Source organism: Aquarana catesbeiana, linkage group LG05, assembly GCF_042186555.1.
Source record: "Aquarana catesbeiana isolate 2022-GZ linkage group LG05, ASM4218655v1, whole genome shotgun sequence".
Taxonomy (NCBI): domain Eukaryota; kingdom Metazoa; phylum Chordata; class Amphibia; order Anura; family Ranidae; genus Aquarana; species Aquarana catesbeiana.
This window is the reverse complement of record NC_133328.1, coordinates 192738932-192752432: the sequence shown is the minus strand read 5'-3', so window position 1 is coordinate 192752432 and position 13501 is coordinate 192738932. Positions and strand designations below refer to the sequence as shown.

General features: G+C 46.7%; 1 protein-coding gene across 3 annotated transcripts in view; it reads right to left on the bottom strand.

Moving 5' to 3' along the window:
• The window catches only part of TPK1 (thiamin pyrophosphokinase 1), an 881459-nt gene that overhangs the window by 496117 nt on the left and 371841 nt on the right, over positions 1–13501 (bottom strand). For all 3 annotated transcript variants that reach the window (XM_073630451.1, XM_073630453.1, XM_073630452.1), the window contains exon 6: positions 10438–10533. In XM_073630451.1, the coding sequence (XP_073486552.1) occupies positions 10438–10533 (96 nt within the window). The remainder of the gene's footprint in view (positions 1–10437; positions 10534–13501) is intronic.

Here is a 13501-nt window from a genome sequence, read left to right as displayed (position 1 = left end):
GGAGGAGGACCGCCAAGAGTATGGAAACGCTTGCGAGAGTGTGGATAATGTTTGGGGGGATAAATTAAGAGGGAGAGCCTCCGTCTTGGAGCCATTAATTTTATAGCCCGAAAGGACACTATACCTTTCTAGCTCTACTTGTAAATTTGGGAGGGATATGCGAGGTTGGGCAAGAGTGAGAAGAACATCATCCGCAAATAAGGAGATCTTGAATTCTCTAGTACGGACTGGAATGCCATGAATACTTGGGTTATTTCTGATACGGGCTGCTAACGGTTCAATGCATAGGGCATACAACAGAGGGGAGAGTGGGCAGCCTTGTCGGGTCCCATTAGAGATCAAAAAGGTAGGGGAGGTGGCAAAGTTAGTGCGAACCTGGGCTGTTGGGGTTGAGTATAGGTGGGTAATAGCTCGGAGAAATGGGCCCTCAATACCGGCCCGATTGAGAGTCGCGAACAGGAAAGGCCAGCCCAGCCTGTCAAAGGCTTTTTCGGCATCCAGGCTGAGCAGTGTTGCCTCTATTGAGTTTCTGTTCGCAACCTCCACTAGGTCAATAACCCTCCGGGTGTTATCCCCCGCCTGTCGGCAAGGGATAAAACCCACCTGGTCCCTATGGACCAGGGATGGCATGAAATTGTTCAGTCTGTTTGCTAGCAATTTCGTAAAGATTTTTAAGTCTGTGTTGAGGAGTGCTATTGGTCTGTAATTGGCCGGAAGAGTATGATCTTTCCCTGGTTTTGGGATTAATGTCAGGTAGGAGTTTTGCATATCTCTGGGAATGGGTGTGTCAGAAAGAAAAGAGTTAAAAAGGTTTGTCATATGGGGGAGTAAATGTGGTAGGAACGTCTTGTAATAAAGGTATGGTAGTCCATCAGGCCCGGGGGCTTTATTGTTAGGTAGCAGTTTGATTGTTTCTGTCACCTCCTCCTCCGTCACGGAGGCGTTAAGAGTCTCCAAAGCAGAGGAGGTAAGCCTAGGAGTATCCGTTTCCGCTAGATAAGCATGGATGGCATGGGATAGGTCAGGAGGGGGTGGGTTGTGCGGAACACTCGGGTCGTTATACAGTGCAGAATAAAAGTCATGAAAAAGTTGTGCTATTTTATTAGGGTGGGACTGAAGGACCCCATTTGCCTCTCTAAGTTGTGTAGTTGTAGTAGTTGCTGCTTTGTCGCGAAGCTGTTTCGCCAGAAGTGTATGTGATTTGTTGGCTTTGTCGTAATACGTCTGTCTAAGCCTAATTAACGCTTTTTCTATTTTACCCATCTCGATATCTTTCAGTCCAGCCCTAACACTAGTGAGTTCTCTGAGGGTTGCTAAGGATGGAGATGCGAGCAATCGTGCTTCCAGATGTTTAAGTCTGTCTAAAAGGGCGCTGCGTGTTGTGTTAGCGTTTCTTTTTAGGGAAGTGGAGAGTGAAATACATTGGCCTCGAAAGACCGCCTTATGGGCCTCCCACAGAGTTGAGGTGGAGACCTCAGAGGTGGCATTTTCCGCAAAGTAGAGTTTCAAAGTTTGCTCTAGTTCCATTCTAGATGGGTCATGCTTAAGTAGAAAATCGTTTAGACGCCAATGGCATGTACGAAAGGAGCTTGGGAAGAGTGTCAGGGATAGTGTAATCGGGGCATGGTCCGACCAAGAAATGGCCTGAATGTCTGGGTTCATGCATGTGCGCAGAGTCGGGGCGTTGACAAAAAAATAGTCCAATCGTGAGTGGGACATATGGGGATGGGAATAGAAAGTAAATTGTTTAGCAGATGGATAGGTAGTGCGCCATGTATCAAACAGGGCATATTTCCTAGTTAGTTGGCGAAACTGGGCGGCCATTTTATTGGTTGTTACTTGGGTTTTCCTCTGACCCACTGAGTGTTTATCAAGACCCGGAGAATGAACAAGGTTAAAATCTCCTCCAATCACCAGGTATTGATGGGCGGCCTCAAACAGGCGATCGAAGACCTTAGACAGAAAGGGGATTTGATTTGTGTTTGGAGCATAAATGTTGCAAAGAGTGATATTCGCTCCTCCCCAAAGGCCTCGGAGGATGAGGTAGTGTCCCAGTGGGTCAGAGTATAGGGATTGCAACTGGAAGGGGGAGCCTTGTCTAAAAAGGATTGCCACCCCTGCCCGTTTATGTGGGCCAGAGGCCTGGTATGTGTGAGGGTATTGTCGCCGTGCAAATGTCATAGTGCCCGTTTTATCAAGGTGGGTCTCCTGGATAAAAATAATGTCAGCTTTGGACCGTTTGAACTCTCGTAACGCTAGGCTTCTCTTAGCATTTGAGTTAAGGCCCTTTACGTTCAGTGAAAATATGTCAATCATGGTGGGTGTGTTGTGGGAGGAGACGGTCGCTTACCTAGTGGGAGTATAGGATGTCCCTACGCGGGGTTTCCTTGTTGATTACGGTTTGGGGGTCTGGGACCCCCCGTACCTGAACCAGATCCCGGAGGCGAGCGGCACCCAGGAAATTGAGAAGGAGGAGAGGAACGGGAATAGCAGTAGGGGGAGAGTAGAAAAAGAAGAGTGAAAAACAGAGAAAAAACACAAAAATTAATACAAAATCAAGTTTAGTTAACCATTCACAATATAATCCACCTACATAGAGTGGTGGGGTGGGAGTCTCCGAAGGGCCCCCTCTGACATCGGAGGCGGAGGCGCCACTGTCAGAAATAACAGAGGATGGAGCCATTCGGAGAGCCCCGGGGGGAGGAGAGGACGGACCCAACGAGGGGACGACCCCTCTCCGAACCTGCCTGCATCTAAATTCGCAATAGAGGAACTGAATAACAGACAAAACATGGAACCTGCATGCATCAACTGGCAACCGACATATCTATATTCTTAGTTATGACCCGAATAAAAGTATAAACCACTGTGGCTATTGGTTCGTAAAGTTTGGAGCAATAGAAAGATGTATCCTGCAAATTCAAAAATTGTAATATAAAAAATGTAAGTGCAAAGGATACCTCTCTTCGTGGTAGTATTCTCCTATAGTTTAATCCCCAACATGGGGCAGCGAAGAAAAAGGGTTAAGGGAAGGAGGGGATATCCCTCTCAACCGGCCCCGCCCCTCCCCTAACCCACAAAGTGAGGGGGAGGGGGAAAGAAAAAGAGTGGGTAAGTGGGGATAGGTAAGTGGATAAGAGGGGGGGGATGGGGGGGGTAGAAAGGGGGGAAGGAAGGGGGGGGGGGAGGAAGAGGGCGGGAGAGGGGAGGTGGGGGAAGGGGAAAGGGAGAGAGGGTTTGTGTGAGAGAGGAGGGGGCGTGGGAAGGGGAGGAGGGGAGGTGGTCTAGCTCGGTTCATTAAGTACATCCTATCAAAACTTTACAGTCATAATCAAACATATGTTGCTAACTTAATAAAGGGTTTGTTTGCTGAATATGTCCACCCTACAAATGGGTAGGATGAGCAGAGTAGGGTTTCGGGCTTCTAAGTATAAAAGTAGAAAAAGATTAACCAAGTAAACCTGGAGACAATCTGGAGTAAGGACTTTGAATGAGCAGCAGTTCATCTCTGATGGGATGGTGGGGAAGGGCCCGCGGATCGCGGTCTTGTGCGTTTCCGGCCTGTGACTTGGATCCAAGGGTCTGGGCGAGGTGGGGGTACTGGGAGCGGTTCCCATCCAGGGGTAGGTGGTACCGGAATATCCAGTTCTCTGCAAAAAAAATGGAGATCTTCCGGATAGCGGAGGGTTGTGGACCTTCCATCTTTTTTTGCCGTGAGGCTAAAGGGAAAACCCCAATGGTAGCGAAAGTCATGCTCTCTTAACAAGGTGAGGAGTGGTTGTAAAGATCTTCTTTGTTGGAGGGTGATCCATGAGAGGTCTGGAAAAAGTTGTAGGGAGGCTCCGTCAAAATCAATGGTATGCATGTTTCGCGCCTTTCTCATAATGTCCTCTTTGAGGGTGTAGTTATGTACCCTGCAGATCACGTCCCGTGGGCGAGATCCTGGTCCACGGGGGCGCAAAGCTCGATGCGCGCGGTCCAACTTAACTCGTTGGTGTTCCGGACGACCTAGAATGTTATTGAAAATGGCCTGCAGAGTCGCATACCTCTACCTCTATTGTCAAGGTCTTCGAGGTGACGTTGGAAATCTCTGAGGGTAGTGGCTTGTGAAGTTAAACGGTCATGTATTTGTGAGATTTCGAGCTTAGTGTCATTTGTTTCCTCCTCTAAGGATGCGACTTTTGTGGACAATTGGTGAAGGTCAGTGCGAAGCATATTAATCTCAGTCCTGCAAGTGCCCCGTACTTCTTGAATCAGCATGCGAAAGTCCTGTTTTGTGGGCATGCAACGGACGTAATCTCGCCAAGATGTGCATGCTTCAGGGTCAGGGTCAAGGTCAGAGTCTGATGGAATGTGGGCATGTGAGCCCTGCACTACAGCTGAGTAGGTAGCTGGTATGGAGGTTCCCCTCTGTAGTGGTAGTGAAGAGGGGGTAGTGCTGGCATGCTTAGTTGGCAACGGGCCATGCGTGCTCCCGGGCTGTGAATAAGCCCCTTGGGATCCTGGTGGCCTTGAGGCCTGTGAAAGTGCTGGGGCCTGGACTGTATCTCTCTGAAGAGGGGAGAGAGAGGGGGCTCTATCCCTGTGTAGCTGGGAACGCTGCGGCATGGAGCGAGGGTCCCATTCTGGGGCATAGGAGTCCCATGAGGGGGATGGCTGGCCGGTGGATGCAGATGGTGCAGGCCCTATGAGGCATGGGGGAAAAGTTTGTGATAGGCTGCCCAGGACATGGCCTCCGGAGGGGGAGCCGATTGAGAGGTCAGCAGGGGGGATCGGAGAATGGGTGGTGGGCAGATCACCCTCGGATCCGTACCTGTTACTCCTACGGTCCGCGGAGGCTTGTGGAGGAGGAGAGGGTGAGATCGCTGTGTGTGGCGTCGGCGCCATCTTGGCCTCATGGTGTCCGGCCGTAGCTCCCTGCTAGGGATGAGCCGAACACCCCCCTGTTCGGTTCGCACCAGAACATGCGAACAGGAAAAAAGTTCGTTCGAACATGCGAACACCGTTAAAGTCTATGGGACACGAACATGAATAATCAAAAGTGCTAATTTTCAAGGCTTATATGCAAGTTATTGTCATAAAAAGTGTTTGGGGACCTGGGTCCTGCCCCAGGGGACATGGATCAATGCAAAAAAAAGTTTTAAAAACGGCCGTTTTTTCAGGAGCAGTGATTTTAATAATGCTTAAAGTCAAACAATAAAAGTGTAATATCCCTTTAAATTTCGTACCTGGGGGGTGTCTATAGTGTGCCTGTAAAGGGGCGCATGTTTCCTGTGTTTAGAACAGTCTGACAGCAAAATGACATTTTGAAGGAAAAAACTCATTTAAAACTACCCGCGGCTATTGCATTGCCGACAATACACATAGAAGTTCATTGATAAAAAACGGCATGGGAATTCCCCAAAGGGGAACCCCGAACCAAAATTAAAAAAAAAAAATGACGTGGGGGTCCCCCTAAATTCCATACCAGGCCCTTCAGGTCTGGTATGGATATTAAGGGGAACCCCAGCCAAAATTAAAAAAAAAAAATGACGTGGGGTTCCCCCTAAATTCCATACCAGACCCTTCAGGTCTGGTATGGATTTTAAGGGGAACCCCGCGCCAAAAAAAAAAAAAAAAACGGCGTGGGGTCCCCCCAAAAATCCATACCAGACCCTTATCCGAGCACGCAACCTGGCAGGCCGCAGGAAAAGAGGGGGGGACGAGAGTGCGGCCCCCCCTCCCTCCTGAACCGTACCAGGCCACATGCCCTCAACATTGGGAGGGTGCTTTGGGGTAGCCCCCCAAAACACCTTGTCCCCATGTTGATGAGGACAAGGGCCTCATCCCCACAACCCTGGCCGGTGGTTGTGGGGGTCTGCGGGCGGGGGGCTTATCGGAATCTGGAAGCCCCCTTTAACAAGGTGACCCCCAGATCCCGGCCCCCCCCCTGTGTGAAATGGTAAGGGGGTATGTACCCCTACCATTTCACGAAAAAAGTGTCAAAAATGTTAAAAATGACAAGAGACAGTTTTTGACAATTCCTTTATTTAAATGCTTCTTCTTTCTTCTATCTTGCTTCATCTTCTGGTTCTTCTGGCTCTTCTGGTTCTTCTGGTTCTTCCTCCGGCGTTCTCGTCCAGCATCTCCTCCGCGGCGTCTTCTGTCTTCTTCTCCTCGGGCCGCTCCGCACCCATGGCATGGGGGGGAGGCTCCCGCTCTTCTCTTCTTCTCTTCTTCTCTTCTTCTTTTCTTCTTTTCTTCTTTTCTTCTCTTCTTCTTCATTTTCTTCTCCGGGCCGCTCCGCAATCCATGCTGGCATGGAGGGAGGCTCCCGCTGTGTGACGGCGCTCCTCGTCTGACAGTTCTTAAATAACAGAGGGGGGCGGGGCCACCCGGTGACCCCGCCCCCCTCTGACGCACGGTGACTTGACGGGACTTCCCTGTGACGTCACGGGGAATGCCACAGGGAAGTCCCGTCAAGTCACCGTGCGTCAGAGGGGGGCGGGGTCACCGGGTGGCCCCGCCCCCCTCTGTTATTTAAGAACTGTCAGACGAGGAGCGCCGTCACACAGCGGGAGCCTCCCTCCATGCCAGCATGGATTGCGGAGCGGCCCGGAGAAGAAAATGAATAGGAAGAAGAGAAGAAGAGAAGAAAAGAAGAAAAGAAGAAAAGAAGAGAAGAGCGGGAGCCTCCCCCCCATGCCATGGGTGCGGAGCGGCCCGAGGAGAAGAAGACAGAAGACGCCGCGGAGGAGATGCTGGACGAGAACGCCGGAGGAAGAACCAGAAGAACCAGAAGAGCCAGAAGAACCAGAAGATGAAGCAAGATAGAAGAAAGAAGAAGCATTTAAATAAAGGAATTGTCAAAAACTGTCTCTTGTCATTTTTAACATTTTTGACACTTTTTTCGTGAAATGGTAGGGGTACTTATGTACCCCCTTACCATTTCACACAGGGGGGGGGCCGGGATCTGGGGGTCACCTTGTTAAAGGGGGCTTCCAGATTCCGATAAGCCCCCCACCCGCAGACCCCCACAACCACCGGCCAGGGTTGTGGGGATGAGGCCCTTGTCCTCATCAACATGGGGACAAGGTGTTTTGGGGGGCTACCCCAAAGCACCCTCCCAATGTTGAGGGCATGTGGCCTGGTACAGTTCAGGAGGGAGGGGGGGCCGCACTCTTGTCCCCCCCTCTTTTCCTGCGGCCTGCCAGGTTGCGTGCTCGGATAAGGGTCTGGTATGGATTTTTGGGGGGACCCCACGCCGTTTTTTTTTTTTTTTTTTTGGCGCGGGGTTCCCCTTAAAATCCATACCAGACCTGAAGGGTCTGGTATGGAATTTAGGGGGAACCCCACGTCATTTTTTTTTTTAAATTTTGGCCGGGGTTCCCCTTAATATCCATACCAGACCTGAAGGGCCTGGTATGGAATTTAGGGGGACCCCCACGTCATTTTTTTTTTTTAATTTTGGTTCGGGGTTCCCCTTTGGGGAATTCCCATGCCGTTTTTATCAATGAACTTCTATGTGTATTGTCGGCAATGCAATAGCCGCGGGTAGTTTTAAATGAGTTTTTTCCTTCAAAATGTCATTTTGCTGTCAGACTGTTCTAAACACAGGAAACATGCGCCCCTTTACAGGCACACTATAGACACCCCCCAGGTACGAAATTTAAAGGGATATTACACTTTTATTGATTGACTTTAAGTATTATTAAAATCACTGCTCCTGAAAAAACGGCCGTTTTTAAAACTTTTTTTTGCATTGATCCATGTCCCCTGGGGCAGGACCCAGGTCCCCAAACACTTTTTATGACAATAACTTGCATATTAGCCTTTAAAATTAGCACTTTTGATTTCTCCCATAGACTTTTAAAGGGTGTTCCGCGGCATTCGAATTTGCCGCGAACACCCCAAATTGTTCGCTGTTCGGTGAACTTGCGAACAGCCAATGTTCGAGTCGAACATGAGTTCGACTCGAACTCGAAGCTCATCCCTCCTCCCTGCCCAAAATACTCGGTAATGAGTGGCGGGGGGACCGAGGAAGAACGGGTTGTGTGTCCTCTGGGGTCCGTTTCTTTGTTTTTGCGTGGTTTGCCCATGGTTTGCTGCGGAGAGGTGCAGGTTCCAGCTCTATGCAGGCAGGTCGGAGCGGGAGCCTCAGTGAAACACGTCCGCCCGGGAAGCCATCCAAGCCACGCCCCCGAAGACGCTATAACTTTAATGCAAACCAAATATTATAGACTCATTGGGATTTTTTATTTTACCAAAAACATGTAGCAGAATACATTTTGGCCTACATTTAGGAATAAATTTGATTTTACTGGCTATGTTTAATAACAGAAATGATAAAATATTGTTTGTGTTTTTTTTACATTTTTGGTCTTCAACATTTTTTTGTTTATCACAAAAAATAAAAAAACCCAGTGATGATCAAATACCACCAAAAGAAAGCTCTATTTGTGTGAAAAAATGTATATAAATTTAATTTGCGTACTACACAATTGCCAGCTAAAGTAGCACAGTGCTGAATAGCAAAAGAAATCTCTGGTCATGAAGGGGGGTAAAACCTTCCAGAGATCACGTGGTTAATATGAGAGGGAAATGCATATGCCCTGCAAATATGTGCCACTGCATTAGCATTTATATATTGATTATTTGTGCATTAGCCAGATATTTTACTCTGTTGAAGGTGGTGCAATAAACACCTCTTACCATTGGGGTCCCCCAAGGTTCTGTCCTTGGACCTCTACTATTCTCGATCTACACGTCCTCCCTGGGTCAGCCTCCCATGGCTTCCACTACCATTGAAATGCCTATGACACCCAAATCTATCTCTATACCCCTCAGCTCACCCCATCAGTCTCCTCACACAGCACTGATTTACTAACAGACATATAAGCCTGGATGTCACACCACTTCCTCAAACTGAATCTATCTAAAACCGAGCTCATAATCTTCCTCCCCCATGTGCTCCTTCCCCTAACTTCTCTGTCAAGATCAATGGCACAACTATCAGTCTGCTCCCACATGCCAGGGTTCTAGGGGTAACCCTAGATTCTTAACTGTCCTTTCAGGCCCACATCCAATCCCTGTCCAAATCATGCAGCCTTAGCCTCCACAACATCTCTAGAATGCGCCCCTTTTTAACCAATGACACCACCAAGCTTCTAATTCACTCACTGGTCATCTCTCGCCTCGACTACTGCAACTCACTCCTCATTGGATTTCCTTTACATACACGATCCCCCCTTCAGTCCATAATGAATGCTGCTGCAAGACTCATCCACCTTACCAACCGTTCAGTGTCCTCCACCCCTCTCTGCCAATCCTTGCACTGGCTTCCACACAACAAATAAAATTCAAAGTACTAACAATAATTTACAAAGCCGTCCACAACTCTTCCCCCACCTACATCACTAACCTAGTCTCAAAATATCAACCAAGCAGCTCTCTTCCATCCTCCCAAGACCTCCTGCTCTCTAGCTCCCTTGTCACCTCCTCCCATGCTCACCTCCAGGATTTCTCCAGATCTTCTCCCATCCTTTGGAACTCCCTACCCCAATCTGTCTGACTCTCCCCTAATCTATCCATCTTTAGACGATCCCTTCTCTTTAAAGAAGCTTATCCTGCGTCTAACTAATACACTGTTTTACTTTCTCCATCAGCTCATCCCTCACAGCTATTACCATTTGTATCAATTGACCCTCCCTCCTAAATTGTAAGCTCTAGCGAGCAGGGCCCTCTGATTCCTCTTGTACCAACTTGTAATGTAACTATAATGTCTGCCTTCATTTTGTTAAGCGCTGCACAAACTGTTGGCACTATATAAATCCTGTATAATAATAATAATAATAATAATACATCAGTCAGTTCAGAGAGAAATGATGCATTGTTTCATAAATGTAATACAGTACACAGTTTTTACTTTGACTGCATGCATAGTAATTTCTCTGTAAAGGAAACATATAATGAATCATAATTTGTTAATAAGATACTCATATGTATCAGAGTGTCGTTGACGGCAAGAGACAATGTAACAAGCTAGATACCTTTATTTCATCTTATATCTTTTTCTAAAGACATGAATGCTATTACACTATACAGTATAAATGCACTGGCTTTGTAACACAATAGCACATTTATCATTTCACTGGCAGTGGACAACTATGGACATATGTTTCTTGCCCACTTTCTAGACCCTATCACTGTTGGCTTTCTTTTGCCATCTCTTCTAGTAACTCTCATTATGACCTAAATTTCATGTGAATATGTCAAAATTTAACTTATCACATAATCATGTACCATGGATCAAGTTTGTAAAATGTATTGTTTAAAGTGATGTCATTATATAATGACCCTCCAAAGGGTTGAAATGTAAACTATGGGGGAAAAAAAGTATTGCTCGTTTGCCAAATTTTGCAGTCCATTAAGCAGGCAGGAAGAATATTTCGTAATTACCTGAAGCTTGTTTTGATGAATTTTATCTTGTAGGATTGAAAGGCATTTTGTGAAGTCAGTATAGTCTTGATCTGGTGTTTTAATAAGTTCACATCCCTAGAAGAAAAAGAAAACGTAATAAGAGATTTTCAAACAAAACAGTAGGTACAGTATAGGATCTAAAACTGATGCACACAGAATTTGGTGCAGCTGTGCATAGTAACTAATCGGCTTCCAGATTTTATTATCAAAGCCTAATGCCCCTTTGACACGTCCACTCTCCTCTCAGGAAATCACGTGGAAATGGACCACCTGTCCGTTTTCATCCGACCTGCCAGACGTAAGGAAAATAGGACCACCATCCGTCTGGATTTTGGAGGCAGGATAGAATCGGATGGCGGCGGGTGTCAGCGGACATGTGTGTGCTGACATCCGCCGCTCCATAGACAAAACTGCAAGGTCCAATCACTGAACAAGCTGAAGTTAGAAGCTGATTGTTTACTATGCACAGCTGCACCAAATTCTGTGTACACAAGTTTTAGTAAATATCCCTCTATGAGCCCAGGTTTACACTGAGCTGCGGGAATGAAGCCGTGCGAGTTCAGCTGAACTCGCACAATTTCACTCCAGCATGTCAGTCCCTATTTCGGCCGCAGTTTCAGAGACATTTGTGCAGGTTTCTGCACAGATGTCAATGTAAATCGCAGCCCGAAATCGCAAACAGTAGTACAGAAATGACTTTTTGAAATAGGTGCAGCGCCGCAGATGTGGCATCACACCGATGAGGACGGTGCCATTGACAGTAATTGCCGTTGATTTAACATGCGATTTGACATGTCAAATCGCATGCCAAAGTGGTCCAGTGTAAACCAGGGCTGAATCAGCTTATCTTGGTGCTGACAATTTGGTGCAAGGACTGGAAGCTTGAAGTCTTTGTTGAATGACCCAATACTTTCTGAATCTACAAGTTAGATATTGATTTTGCAGCAGAACTTCACCCAAAAGGGGAATTTCCACTCTTCCACGCTCCTCCTCTGCCACATTTGGAGTATTAAAATGTTATGGGGAGAGGGGGGGGGAGTCGCACTGTGTGACGGGAGGGCCTGTGGAACTCAGAATACATCTTATGTCTAAGTCACCCTGTGCCATCCTGGCACAGGGTGAGTGAGAAAATATATCTTGGACTACTTAAAATGGGACAGTAATATTTGTCCACAATATCTCCCAGGATGTATGTAGAGACTATTATTGGTTTTGTTGATTCTGAACTCAACCTGTTAATTGAATGAGCTGATCACATTGTCCTCTATACAATGTAGGAGCCGGGACGACTCCTATTGGAGCTGCTGCTATTTGTCCTGTGATAATTAACTCAGTCTGGGCAATAGGTCATGTCTCAGTCACCTAGGCTGTATAGAGGATTAGTTAATTAGCTCATGTCAATTATGTTAATTAGGTTACAGTTGTATTGTTAGAGGAGGTTCCAACGGCATATAAAGTCTTGTAATTTTGATTCTAAATAAACAGTTCTTGGTAGCAACAAGCAAGTGTCGCCTTGTTTTGTGCTCAGAGAGGTTGGGATATCTGTATACAGGCTGGGAGGAAGTGGTATATGACGGAAGCACTCAAGCGGAGTGTGGGACGTTCCGTGACACACTGCAACAGATCCACTGGAAGTTCTTCTGCCCCACCACCTGCCTGCAACTTTCTGGGACACATCACAGGTCCCAGAAGGCTGCGGGATCATTCACAAAGCGCAGTGCGGGTGCACAGCGGGCAGCCAGCTGCAAAACTGCAAGAAGTCACAGCCGACTGCCCACAGTTAATATGCCAATGCCAGGGACCCAAAGACAGGGAAAGAACCAGCTTGGGTGAGAACAGTGCTGGATCCATGGACAGGTAAGTGTCCTTTTATTAAAAGTCTGCAGCTACAGTTTTTGTAGCTGCTGACTTTTCATTTTTGCAAAATTGACTTAAGCTCCTCTCTAAACATTCCTTCACATACCGCTCCAGGCTTTTTTCTGACACTTTTGTGTATGTAAAAGGCAATATTTTTTGCTATAAACTAAGTTAGAAACCCCAAACATTATGCATTTTTAACGCAAAGGCCCTAGAGAATAAAATGGTGGGTTTTGCAATTTTTGATGTCACAGGGTATTTGCGCAGCAGTTTTTTAAACGCAATTTTTTGGGAAAAAATACACTTTTTCTAATTTAAATGCAAAAAACAATACATAACCAATTTTTTTGTAAAATATAAAAGATGATGCTACGCTGAGTAAATAGATACCAAACATGGCACACTTTAAAATTGTGCATGCCCGTGCAACGGCGACAAACGACGTAAATTTTACTATCCATAGGTGATGCTTTAAAAGCCTTTACAGGTTACCACATTAGATCTACAGAGGTGGTCTATTGCTAGAATTACTGCCTATGATATGACATTCGTGGTGATAGCGCACATGTGTGGGATGATTGCATGCGTGTAGGACTGACATGCGCATTCGCCTTTGTGCGTGAGCATGGAGGGTCGGGGGCACTTTAAATACATTTTTTAATTATTCATTTTTTTATTTTTACACTGTTGCTTTATTTATTTTTTTAACACTTTTATTGCTGTCACAAGGAAAGTAAACACCCTTGTGACAGCAATAGGCATGCACAGTAACAGGTACTCTTTATGGAGTGATCTGGGGTCTATAAGATTCCAACTACCTCCTCTGCTATTACAAGCATTTAAAACACCAAGCTTGGTGTTTTTGAATGCTTTTGATTTTTTAAAAATGGCACCGCTGACATCAGGCCAGGTCATTGCTTCTGGGTTACTATAGCGCAATGCCGATCAAGCCCAGCTTTGTTCGGCTGTCCGGCCAGCCAGCGTACATGCCAGCTGGTCACTCAGGTCTCCCGATAGCTAGTTAGCCGCTAGGATTGCTTTTACAAGAGAGTCGACCGCCGGCTCTAAAAAAATGGTACTGAGCTGATGCCTACAGCTGCGGGCATCATCCCGGTATAACTGTTTAACCACTTGCTTAAAATCACGTACCTGGTACGTCATTTGATTTCAAGTGGTTATACCGGGA